Source organism: Ambystoma mexicanum, chromosome 6q (genome assembly GCF_040938575.1).
Source record: "Ambystoma mexicanum isolate Mex_15411 chromosome 6q, UKY_AmexF1_1, whole genome shotgun sequence".
NCBI classification, from domain to species: domain Eukaryota; kingdom Metazoa; phylum Chordata; class Amphibia; order Caudata; family Ambystomatidae; genus Ambystoma; species Ambystoma mexicanum.
The window spans coordinates 1,652,341,522-1,652,354,163 of NC_090937.1; the positions used below are offsets into that span (position 1 = coordinate 1,652,341,522).

The 12,642-nt window shown below is 48.4% G+C and overlaps 1 protein-coding gene across 5 annotated transcripts in view; it reads right to left on the reverse strand.

Annotated features, from left to right (window-relative positions):
• RTKN (rhotekin) overlaps positions 1-12,642 on the reverse strand; it is a 462,373-nt gene that overhangs the window by 22,640 nt on the left and 427,091 nt on the right. For all 5 annotated transcript variants that reach the window (XM_069632474.1, XM_069632475.1, XM_069632476.1 and 2 more), the window contains exons 10-11: positions 4,161-4,326; positions 1,122-1,226 (exon numbers count right to left, since the gene is read on the reverse strand). In XM_069632474.1, the coding sequence (XP_069488575.1) occupies positions 1,122-1,226; positions 4,161-4,326 (271 nt within the window). The remainder of the gene's footprint in view (positions 1-1,121; positions 1,227-4,160; positions 4,327-12,642) is intronic.

Genomic DNA, 12,642 nt, shown 5'->3' on the forward strand with positions numbered 1-12,642 from the left:
AGCCCCAGCCCCCTGTGTCTGGGATGAAGAGATGGGGTGCAGAAGGTACTCAAGGGGTCCACCTTGGGTCTTTGGAGTGCCCAGAGGTGCAGAAGGCTCTCAGAGATTTCAGACCGCCCTGTTTCTGGGATTTAGGGATTAGGTACGGAAGGTGTGCAGGAGCTCCTGGAGCCTGCACTCTGTCCAGGGTGTAGACTTGGGATACACAAAGCTCACAGGTTCCTGGGGAGCCACCCTGTGCGGGGGGGAAGGGGGTGGTGACCGGGGGGGGGGGTTGCATAGATGGGGTGCACCAGATGCTCAGATGGCCCTGAGTGCCACCCTGTGTGTGGGGTGTAGGGATGGATACAACATGGATAGAATGATTCCTGGGGGCCACCCTGCGTCTGAGGTGTGTGGATGGGTACTAAAGGTATAGAAGAGTTCCTGGGGGCCACCCTGCGTCTGTGGTGGAGAGGTGGTTTCAGAAGCTGCTCAGAGGTTCCAGAGGGCTGTCCCATTGTGTGGGGTGTACACATGGGGTGCAGAAGGAGTTCCTGGGGCCTAATCTCTTTCCCAAAGGAAGCGATGAGGAACAGAAGATGCTCAGAAGGTTCCTGTGGGCCTCCCGTGTCTGTGGTGCACAGATGGGGTGTGCCAGGAGCCCAGAGATGCCTCAGGGTGCCCTGCGGCTTTGGTGTGTGCATGGGTACAAAAGGGATAGAGGCTCCCCTGGGGCCACCCGTTGTCTGGGGTTTAAAGATTGGAAGCAAGAGCTCCTCAGAGGTTCTTGAGGGCCACTTGTTGTCCGGGGCGTAGAGATCTGATGCAGAAAGTGCTTACAGGTCCCAGGCTCTCAACCTGTATCCAGTGCATAGCAGCGCCCACTGCAGTCTCCACTTTGGTCAATGGAGGAGCAGATGGCATTTCAAGACCCTGGGTGTAGATCTGAGGCAGGCACAGAATTGCAGGCCAATAAACCTCCGATCACACTGTAAACACCCCTCATTCCAGACTCCCCCCCCCCCCCCACCACCCTGTGCTTGAAGTTTCTCAAGCACAGAACCCTCCACTCTTCATGAAACCTCCTGAATTCTCCGTGCTGCCCCCCTCACGGCACCCTTCTGAAGCCGGTGGCTTACCCATCTCGTGGTAGAGCGAGCCCTGCTTGGACAGCATGGCTGGAGGCTTCCGTGGCGATGGGGCTTCTATCTTCATGACTTCGTCGCAGCACTGCTTCCATTGGCCTGGAGACGGGGAGAAAACGAGAAGCACAGGGGTCTTAGCCCATAACCTTCTGCTTGTCTGGCGAGAGCAGGGTACACTGGTACACAGTGCAAAGCACAATACAGCACCGGCAGTCCAATACTGCCAAATAACCCTGCTGGTATTACATACAGAAAATCTTTACCACACTTGAACCCTGGGCAGCAGTATGATATTGCTGCCCAACAGCCCAATGTGGTAAAGATGGCATCTGCTGCGTGCCAGGTCAATACGAATAACGGGTACTGAAAAATGCCCCCAGAGGCAGGGTTCCAACTCTTCATGTGATGAGCAACAGCAGGTGATTGTGAAACCTGCCAGAGGGCCATCTTAGTAGGGCAGTGGAGAAGCAGGAACTAGCTAGCTACCTACTCCCGGTGATTGTGAAACCTGCCAGAGGGCCATCTTAGTAGGGCAGTGGAGAAGCAGGAACTAGCTAACTACCTACTCCTAGTGATTGTGAAACCTGCCAGAGGGCCATCTTAGTAGGGCAGTAGAGAAGCAGGAACTAGCTAGCTACCTACTCCCGGTGATTGTGAAACCTGCCAGAGGGCCATCTTAGTAGGGCAGTGGAGAAGCAGGAACTAGCTAGCTACCTACTGATAGTGATTGTGAAACCTGCCAGAGAGCCGTCTTAGTAGGGCAGTGGAGAAGCAGGAACTAGCTAGCTACCTACTGATAGTGATTGTGAAACCTGCCAGAGGGCCATCTTAGTAGGGCAGTGGAGAAGCAGGAACTAGCTAACTACCAACTGCTAGTGATTATGAAACCTGCCAGAGGGCCATCTTAGTAGGGCAGTGGAGAAGCAGAGCTATCTACTCCTAGTGATTGTGAAACCTGCCAGAGGGCCATCTTAGTAGGGCAGTGGAGAAACAGAGCCATCTACTCCTAGTGATTGTGAAACCTGCCAGAGGGCCATTTTAGTAGGGCAGTGGAGAAACAGAGCCATCTACTCCTAGTGATTGTGAAACCTGCCAGAGGGCAATCTTAGTAGGGCAGTGCAGAAGCAGGAACTAGCTAGCTACCTACTCCTGCTGATTGTGAAACCTGCAAGAGGGCCATCTTAGTAGGGCAGTGGAGAAGCAGGAACTAGCTAGCTACCTACTGCTAGTGATTGTGAGACATGCCATAGGGCCATCTTAGTAGGGCAGTGGAGAAGCAGGAACTAGCTAGCTACCTACTCCTAGTGATTGTGAAACCTGCAAGAAGGCCATCTTAGTAGGGCAGTGGAGAAGCAGGAACTAGCTAGCAACCTACTCAGTGATTGTGAACCCTGCCATAGGGCCATTTTAGTAGGGCAGTGGAGAAGCAGGAACTAGCTAGCTACCTACTCCTAGTGATTGTGAAACCTGCCAGCGGGCCATCTTAGTAGGGCAGTGGAGAAGCAGGAACTAGCTAGCTACCTACTCCTAGTGATTGTGAACCCTGCCAGAGGGCCATCTTAGTAGGGGAGTGGAGAAGCAGGCACTAGCTAGCTACCTACTCTTAGTGATTGTGAAACCCGCCAGAGGGCCATCTTAGTAGGGCAGTGGAGAAGCAGGAACTAGCTAGCTACCTACTCCCGGTGATTGTGAAACCTGCCAGAGGGCCATTTTAGTAGGGGAGTGGAGAAGCAGGAACTAGCTAGCTACCTACTCCCGGTGATTGTGAAACCTGCCAGAGGGCCATCTTAGTAGGGGAGTGGAGAAGCAGGAACTAGCTAGCTACCTACTCCTAGTGATTGTGAAACCTGCCAGCAGGCCATCTTAGTAGGGCAATGGAGAAGCAGGACTGCAGCCAATCCTCGCAAACACATAGGAGGGAATATGCTCGAGCTGGAGATGGTGGCATGGGTGGAATGGCCGACCTTGCCATGTCAGTCAGGCGGTGACTTCACCCTTATCCGGCCCTGTATTAATGACAGCCACTGTGCAAGTCTGACCATTGGGATAAGATGGTCTAAGCCAGCAGAGGCGGTTACATGAAGAGACCCCCCCTGCATTGCAACTCGCTGTGATGTGGGTATTACAAGGCAGGGGTGAAGGCAAGCCCTGTGACATGAGAGTGGGTGAATGGATGAGTGAGAAAAGAAGTGTTTCATTTGCAGGTAAGTGAGAGCGTGGGTTGGCAAATGTTAGTTTAGTTCAAAGAGGGGTGAGTAGAGTGCGATGGATGAGGGGGTGGGAGGTCAGGTAGGTGGGTGATTTGATGCAGTGGATGGTGGGGGTGGTGAGCAGAGTCAGGGAGATGGGTGGATGACGTCAGGTAGGTGGGTGATTCGATGCAGTGGATGGTAGTGGGTGAGCGGAGTCAAGGGGTGAGTGTCCGGGAGGTCAGGTAGGTGGGTGATTTGATGCAGTGGCTGGTGGTGGGGTCAGTGGCGGATGAGTGGGCGGGAGGTCAGTTGGTGGGTGATTTAATGCAGTGGATGGTGGTGGGGTCAGTGGAGGATGAGTGGGCGGGAGGTCAGTTGGTGAGTGATTTGATGCAGTGGATGGTGGTGGGGTCAGTGGAGGATGAGTGGGCGGGAGGTCAGTTGGTGGGTGATTTGATGCAGTGGATGGTGGTGGGGTCAGTGGAGGATGAGTGGGCGGGAGGTCAGTTGGTGAGTGATTTAATGCAGTGGATGGTTGTGGGGTCAGTGGAGGGTGAGTGGGCGGGCGGTCAGGTAGGTGGGTGATTTGATGTAGTGGATGGTGTTTGGGTGAGTGGAGTCAGGGGGATGAGTGGGCGGGAGGTCAGGTAGGTGGGTGGTTTGATGCAGCAGATGAGGGTGTTGAGTGAGGTGAGAGGATTGGTGGATGATAGTGAGTGAGGTGGCATGCATATAGCTGCAGTTGTACCTATGGTACGTCAAGTACTTATTCATTTCGGAGCAGTTCATTACTACCACAGGAAATGACCCATTAAAAGCTTCTCCTGTCATTTCTGCTTACTCATGTCATAGAAGTGCTGCCAGAAGGCCTCCATCCAGCGCTGCATGTCGCCACGGTTCTCCGCCAGCAGGGTGTGCGTCACCTCGTCGCCCCCGTAGCGGTTGGTGATAGACATGCATTGCAGCTTGTTCTTTGGGTCTTTATCGGTTGCCCGGATCCGGGTTTCCTAAAATAAATTAAAAGTGTGAGATAAACTCCTCCATCGCAGGCCTCTCTCTGGCACCTAGGTGAACATGCACACACGGTCTCTGTAGGGCACAGTCCCAATTTCCGCTTCCATGATACTTGATTTGGAGCAGCTGGACATTCGTGGATGAGTGGAAAATATGGTCATGTTTGGCCAAACAGTTCAGAGAATTGGTAGAGTTTGGTAGGTCACACTGGGCAACTACATCAGGGCTGGAGAAGCTGAAACGCTGGTCCAGAGGTCCATTAAGAAAACTTCCCCTGGACCATCCATGGCTTTTAGCTCACAGAGCAGAGGAGTGGGGATGGAAAGGGAGAAGGTTTGCTTGGGACCTGCATCGATATCAGCAGAGAGTTCCATTAACTTGAGCCAAGAATGAAGAAAGATCAGGCCCGTCAGCCTTAAGTGGCTGATAAATTGAACAGCTTGGTGGCATGCTGTAAGAAAGCCCTCCATGAGGTTTGAAACCCAAAATATTGTGGTCATGAAGGGGAACATCCCTGAATCCCCCACTACACTTCTGCATTGATTTCAGCAAATTGAAAAGGGAGAGTGATGGTGGGTCAGGCAGAGACTATGCCTAGAGACGAAGGGACATTAGGTAACCTTGTGGCTGTGGGGTGTAATCAAAGGCCTGAAACCCACAGAACTGAAGGGCACATGGGAAAATTACCTGCCAGCCTTGAAAGAAATAACAGCACATTCACACTGAAAATGGGCCTATTAAGGCGAACTGTGGGGTTTCTGCAAAGAACACAAGGAAGTGCCACGTGAAAAGACCTACGTGTCCTTACAAAAGGAACAGCAGCATTAAAATTCACAGCAGCAGAAGAAATGTAAAAGCCCCTTTCACGTGGAAAATGACTTTGCATGGGCTTTTAAAGTATAAAGCAAGGCATATGAAAATGTATCCCTGCTAACAAAGATGTCAGGGAAATGACATGGTGTGTGTTGACAAAAAGTAATTTATATTATACTTCACATGCAAAATACCAGAAAATATTTGAAAAGAAAAGCCCACTTTGGCAAGAGTCACATGAAAAGTTCCTGTAGGCATGAGACAGACCCTTTTGCTTACTGTAGGGTAAACTTCACAAAGGACTCCACACTGAAAGCCTGTCTGGCATCCCAGCTGTTTACAACTGCAAGAACGTGTGGCTGCCAAGAGGTGTTGAAAATAGATTTTCCCCAGACTTGGTGTCTCTGAAAGCTAATTTCTGTGCTGAGCAAATGGCTCTAGCTGGTGCATGACTGGAACATGGGGAGAAAGATCTCCGTTGCCAAGGCCTCCCAAGTGTTTACGACTGGCATCTACCAACTTCAAACAATAAAAAGACTAATAAAAAAAAAACTCTGGTCACAGGCTGGCCAACAGAGGCAAATGGCGCTGGGGACAGGAGAGCTCCAATTTGCATAGCCTAAAGATTTCCTATTAAGTTAAAAGGACTATAATCATTTAGGCATTTTTCTCTGCAACCATAAATCGTACATCCTTGATTGATGTGTCATTTTGTAGGTAATTTCCAGGTGATATTGTTGAAATAAAATTCTGGCTGCTATGAACATTTAAGAGTTGGCGAACTGGTAGGGGTAAAATTAGGTATTTGGATAGGAAATTACATGTTCATAATTATTACGCTTTTGTGTAAATGGTGGAAAATTGCCACATGGCTGTGCAACATGATGTGTAAATGGCTGTCATTTTATTAAAATCCCCATGAGTATCTGAAGCGGAATTTATGTATATTATGACGGTTAATAGTAAATTATGACATTTTGCTACACCATTAAGTTTTGCCAAAAAACTGACATAGAAAAAAAACTGACATAGAAACTAAAAAGGATTTCAAAGGGTAGTTGCCATATGTCTGTTCCAGACTCTTAAACCAATCTGTAGTGAGAGGCTGGATTTGGGAGGAAATAGAGGGGTAAGTGGCCAATACTTGTTGCGAGAACTCTTGCAGGCTACTGCCTAATGTCGTAAACTTGACATTGCATACACTGGTATATAAAGTGTATGCACTATGAGGAAAGAGGAGAACTCCTAAAATTCCAATCAAGAAAGCTGCTAAAACGTATTATCTGGCATCCACAAGGAAACACCAAAAAGAGATTTGACTGAGATTGCATATGGGTGGCGCCGTCTTTTGTTGGGAAAGACTCAAAGCTGACTGGGGCGTATGGTGGAGAGATGGGGACCATCTTTGAAAGTGGACTGAACAGACCCCGGCCCTCTCCTTCCAGAGGGTCCTGACATGCAGTCGGCTTTCCTCAAGTTTACTGAGGTTTCCTAGGTAAGGGAAATTGAACCCTTTGCAACCAAAAGGTGGGTGAATCTGCTGGCCTTAAATCCTTTCCCTTTACAGAGGACGGGGTGGGGGGCCAAACTGTGCAGATCCTTAGCCTAGTTAACTAAAAATATAAATTTAATTAATTCTCCTTGGCGGAACACCACAGGGTGATTTTTTTTTAAATATGAAATTAACAACACTCATAACCAGTGTGCTCTGAAAACTATAGACTGTAATGTAAGTGGGTAATCCTATTTTGCCTGTTAAACCCGGCTTCTTTATGGAAGTGGGGTGTTTCTGTCCCTAAACTAAAAATCCAAGAAATCCTTAAACTGCCGGCTTCACCAACACATGCATTTAAGTGGAGGGGGTCTGAACGCCAAAATATTCTCAAATCATCCCAATTTTTACCATCCTGCTTCCCCAACAAAGGCATTTAAGTAGAAGGCGGTTTGAAAACTAAAATTCAGAAATCATCTCAATTCTTACCATCCAGCTTCCCCAACACATGCCTTTAAGTGAAGGGGGGTCGGAAATCTTATTTTCTTAAATCATGCCAATGTTTCTGTCCGACTTCCACAACACAGACCAAAGTAAGGGGTGGGGGGGCATCTGAAAAACCCACCACTAAATCACCCTGTGTTTCTTATACTGCTAGTCTTCAGCGTGCAGGAAAACTGAAATCGTACAGCATTGCAAATGTAAAGCGATTTTATTCAGGGACCAGTGTTGATGATAATTTATTTTGAAATTTGTATTCAGTAAAATATTGTGATTGGAGTTTCCTCAACAAAGCTGCATGAGTTATTTATGTAGAGAGAAGTGTATTGTGTTGTGCCATGGATAAAGTGGTGGGTGACATTTTAGTGTGATTTTCTATTACCTGTCATCCAAATAAATACAAATATATTGCCTGTACACAGCCATGGGTCTTGGCTCATTGGTAGCTCAGGGGGACGGATCCAAGGGTTTGATATGCATCAGAAATAGGTCTGAATAAAGAAGTGACATTAACTCGTTTATTGTGTGACACCTAGATTGGGGAGGCAAGGAACTCTCTCTGTTGAGGGTGGCTTCTCAATAAACCATTACATCACCTATGCAGGATCTCAAACATGGATACTGATAAGAGCTGCCTAGGGTGCAGGAAAAGTGAAAGGGTAACCTTGCCTGCCTTTAGCACAAGGAATGCTGCAGCCACTTTCCAGCACCTCATGGACCAGATGAGGAAGGAGATTAATCCATTTTGCTTGGCATAGTTGACCAATGGTGCCATTTTGAGGTCTGATTAGTGGCTGTGCTCTAGAATCTTGCTAGTACTTGCCTTCCCCTTTATCTTAAGAATTTCCAGTTTCAGTAATTTCGCACAGTTGTGGGCAGCAGCAGACTGAAGACACAGAAAAAACAAATATGGAGAGCACTGCAAAACGTAAGATGGCGACTCAGGCAAAGACTTGGTTGTGGAGGGCACTAAAGGGTCTGTGCTCTGGGTGCAGGTGCCATAGTGGGTCCATTGTCAGGATGAGCAAAGAAATGATAACCCACAATGTGACCTTGGCACCATTGTAAAAAACTCAATGCACGCAGCTGAAAGAGATGCAGAGTGTGGCTCCTATACACAATGCCATAGATATAGGCTTAGGGGCTCTGTCAGATCAGCTGGATGCCGAGGGGTAATGCGAGTCTACTGTATACCTACTCTAGAATGTAATGTATAGGAATAGCCAACTCAGGACATCCTGTCCAGCCTCTCTTCCGCTACCTCCACAACTCCTGGCCCCCGTCTGAGGCGTCTCTCCTCCTCCTTCCTCCTCCTCCTTTCCCCTGTTCACCCCTGATGATGTTTCTAGACAAGTCCAATCTATGAAAGTCTCATAAAAGCAGGTTCTCCCCTGCTCATCCAGAACAACCAAGGACCACATCGACACCCTTGTTCCAGCCTTGGCCGATTTCTGCAATCACTCCTTTGCCACTGGAACTTTCCCCTCCCCCCTTAAGCACGGTCATGTGCACCCCCTTCTAAAGGCGGCCTCGGCCAATCCTTTCTCTCCGGCTTACTATCGCCCAATCTCCATCACTTGGAAAAGCTGGCCATCTCCCAGCTTAATCTACATACTGAATCTGTTGGTTGCCTCCATGACCACCAGCCTGGCTTCAGAGCTGTCAGACTCACGGACACTGCTCTCCTGAACACCCGTGAAGACTAGCTCTACAATCTTAACTCTGATCTCTCTCTTCTTTCCTCATTCTCTTTGATATATCCTCTGCTCTTGACACAGTCAACCATGCCATCTTGCTCAATCGTCTCCTGGACAACCTTGGTATTACTGATCAGGCCCTGGCCTGGTTGACCTCCTTGCTCACGACTGACCCTCTCAGGTCTAATTTGGGTCTTTCCTCTCTTCTATCCCTCTCTCTACTTGTGGTGTTCCCCAGGGGTCTAACCTATCTCTGTGGCTCTTCAACACTACCTGGCACCTCTTGCCCAGCGCATTGCTACCTTCTGCTCCAATTTTCAAGGTTATGCGGACACTCAGCTCTCTTTCAGGCTCTCCTCAGCCACCTCTGCTTCTTCTCTCATACCAGAATGCCGGGCCGCAATGCAGGAATGGTGTGCCACCAATTATCACCAGACCTTCATGAATGAACCGAGATGGTTTTTCCCCAAAATACACCTTCGCCTAATTGTAACTGATTTTCCCACTTTTATTATTGCCAAATGCGGTTTCCCAGATGCCATCCTATCTGAGGTGGGGTTGTGGCGATTACTCTTTGTCCCGGCCCCACGAGCACTAGACTTGACATATTCAAGAAGTATATCTGGGTTACAATGTTCTGCTTCGATGGTTGACTCTTCGCTCACTCTTGGCTCCTTTCAAACTCAGAGTACCGGCCACACTTTACACCAAGGAGCATTGCACTAGACTCGGGATCCGTACCAGCCCTTTCACTCCTCTGATGGACGTGGGCACATGCAAATAGCCCTGACGCCATTGCAGGTCCTTTGAGGACCTGTCCAACGGGGACCTTTGCTTCTTCGCATTTGTGCATGATCAGGCAACTGTAAGGAACTCATGGTGGCAACAGTAAAGACAGACAAGTGATCACAGTTCAGGTATTATAAAGAAGGGAGATACCGCATCTCACTCGTCAGTGTCCCACTTCCACTCCCCGAGGACACCTCACCCAGGTGATCCTCCCTCACTAGTACACCCCCAGGAACTGGATCCAGTAGTGATAGCCGTGTCCTGGCCACCTAGATGACAGATCCCCGGGGACTAGTAAGTGGGACACCCTCGGGTTTCTCACACAATGCACTACGCAAACGTACTTTTCCAACCCATGGGTGTTATGGATTCAAGGCCTTTGGATTGGCACTTTTGAGAGTGGAGAACCGTCTACTATGAGACGAGTGTGAGGGCTAACAGCAGAGAGAAACTACTAGCCCATTTAGATTAATTCAGCAGCATCTGGGCGTCTACACCTCCAAAACAATTCCCACATTGTTAAGCAGTGCTGGAGAGGCAAGTCCTGGCAAGAGACCACTCCTCTTTCAGCACCGGCTGGAGGAGGAAACTCCTGACACGGCTTTAAGGCAATGGGACTTCACAGAGATCCCAAGGAATTTGCATTGGTGCGGCTAAAAGTCATCGAATTATTTAGGTTAGCCTGTAAACAAGGGGTACATAATTACAGGCTTTTTGGGGAAGTGACAGATTGGGAGTCTAAACCACTAAAAAATGAACTCAAAGACAACTCTCCCTCTACGCGGGGGTCTGTTCTTGATGGGTGCTAACTAATGCGAAGCAGCTCAGTAGAAGGTGTTACAATATGGGTTGGTTGTTTGGTTGTCCAAAGCCACTGACCAATGGACTATTTATTATCCCAAGGAGAGATGGGTCATACGTCCTACTGGGATATTAGACATTTTCAGACAGCTAGAGAGAAAGACTTTCTGACATCCAGGAACCAATTCATATCAGCCACCCAGAGATTAATTGATATCATCCGGCCCCTAGAGACCGATGAACAATATCAGGCAGCGTAGGACCAAGAACACGATCAGTCATCCAGAGACCAGTGCACCCATAGCATCTCAGACACCTAGAAAGCATGAGACCACCAACGCAATCGGTCAGCCAGAGACAAACAAACATTATCAGACAGTGTGAGACTAAAACTACAATCAATCATCCAGAGACCAATAGATACTAGCCAAAAACCAACCCCCCAAAGCTCATCAGCCCCCCCTCCCCCGAGACCAACAAATGATATCAGAACGGGTGAGACAGAGAACACCAGCAATCACACAGATACCAGTGGGGCCTAGCAGAAAGCTAAACACCAAAGCTCATTAGCCACCCAGAGACTAACATATGTTATCAGAACATGTGAGATGTAAAACCCCAGCAATCACACAAAGGCCAGTGGTTACTAGCAGAAAAGCAGGGATCAGAAGATACCCATCAGACACTCAAAATAAAGGAACACAAACAGTGGCTCGATTTTAGAAAACTTTCCTATGGACCTTACCCGAGTTTTCGTCCATTAAACGCACGCGAAAACAGGCACCAGGGAGCTGCCATTTTGTGATAATCCTATCACTTGCCGCATCGCCCTGGCTGACCTGCTTCTGCGGCACTAAATCAATTCCCCCGCCCCTGAGCCTGTCATCAGCAGACTCGTACCGCCCATTTCCCAACGCCAAAGCACGTCTTGTGTCAACATTCTCTGCGCTTCAGCTAATGACGTGTCGCCATGGAAATGGCAGAACGCCTCTTTCCTCAATAAGTATAAACAGACCGTTTCACAACACACAGCAGCAGATTTTCGATTCCATTCCTCTCTCTGTGTTACTTAGAGTATTTTGTGACTCGTTTCTGTGCTCTGGTCAGCTACCTTCGCCGCTTGTAGCCCGTGTGAACACCTGTACCATCTTGGTAAATTATTTTACTTTGCTTACCACACAATGGCTACAATAATGCCCTACATGTACGAGCCCGAGTATACTGAGGAGGAACTACTGGAAAGGGAAGCACGCGAAAACGATGGGGATTCGGACGGCAGTTGGCAGGACGAATCAACAGATGAAGAGTCTGGGCCTAGTCGCATGGACGGCGTCTCCACCTGGTGCACATGCAATCGGTGCGAGCTAATGCCAACCGAGGAGGAGAACTGCTGCTGCCGAGAAATCTCGGGATGCCTGGCCTACATTTCGGAAGGCGAGCCACGACCGCAATGCATCACCGAGCTGCCAGACCTCAGGGCAGCCTGCCTCACATGGGCCGTGTTGAGAATAATGATGGTGCTCATGCACGAACTTCGCGCAACTGTTCGTCCTCGTAATCCGAGTAACGAGTAAGTATACTCTGCTTGTCATGCCACTCCTATTTCATGTTCTTCTACTATATCCAAAATTACATCTACATATCATTGTAACGCATGTAAATCATTCAATAGTGTGCATTGTCTAGATAGCATTTGTCCGTGCAGAATGCCATTAGTTACAAGAATTGTCATTGACAACAAACGTTTATTAAACTTATCTTGGTCATTTAAAAACAGTGTGTTTCATTCCTTTTCACAGGTGGTACAGGCTGGTGGCCTATCGTTCCTTTACATGGTGGCTTCACGGGAGGCTTGGACACCGCGTTCGAAGAGTGATACCCGCCTGTGCCGTTCGTGCCATAAGAGAAACGTTCCCGAGTGACAGCGGTCAGTACAGGGGATTTTCTCTCGCTGTGCTGCATCCTGACCTGTATAATCTTTAAAGTCTTGTATTTTTGTGTCATGAAAATAAGATACAAAATAAAACACCACATATATTTTAACAACGGTTGTTTCGATTTTTTAAATGAATCAAGTGTGTCTCCATTCAAGGAGAGACGTCAGACATCTGTGCTCCGAATGGGTGAAGGTCTGGTTGCTGTGAAGCAGGTTGGTCACTATCTATCTAAGCTAACATAACATATTCTCGATAATGCATGCACTAAATAACACTTGT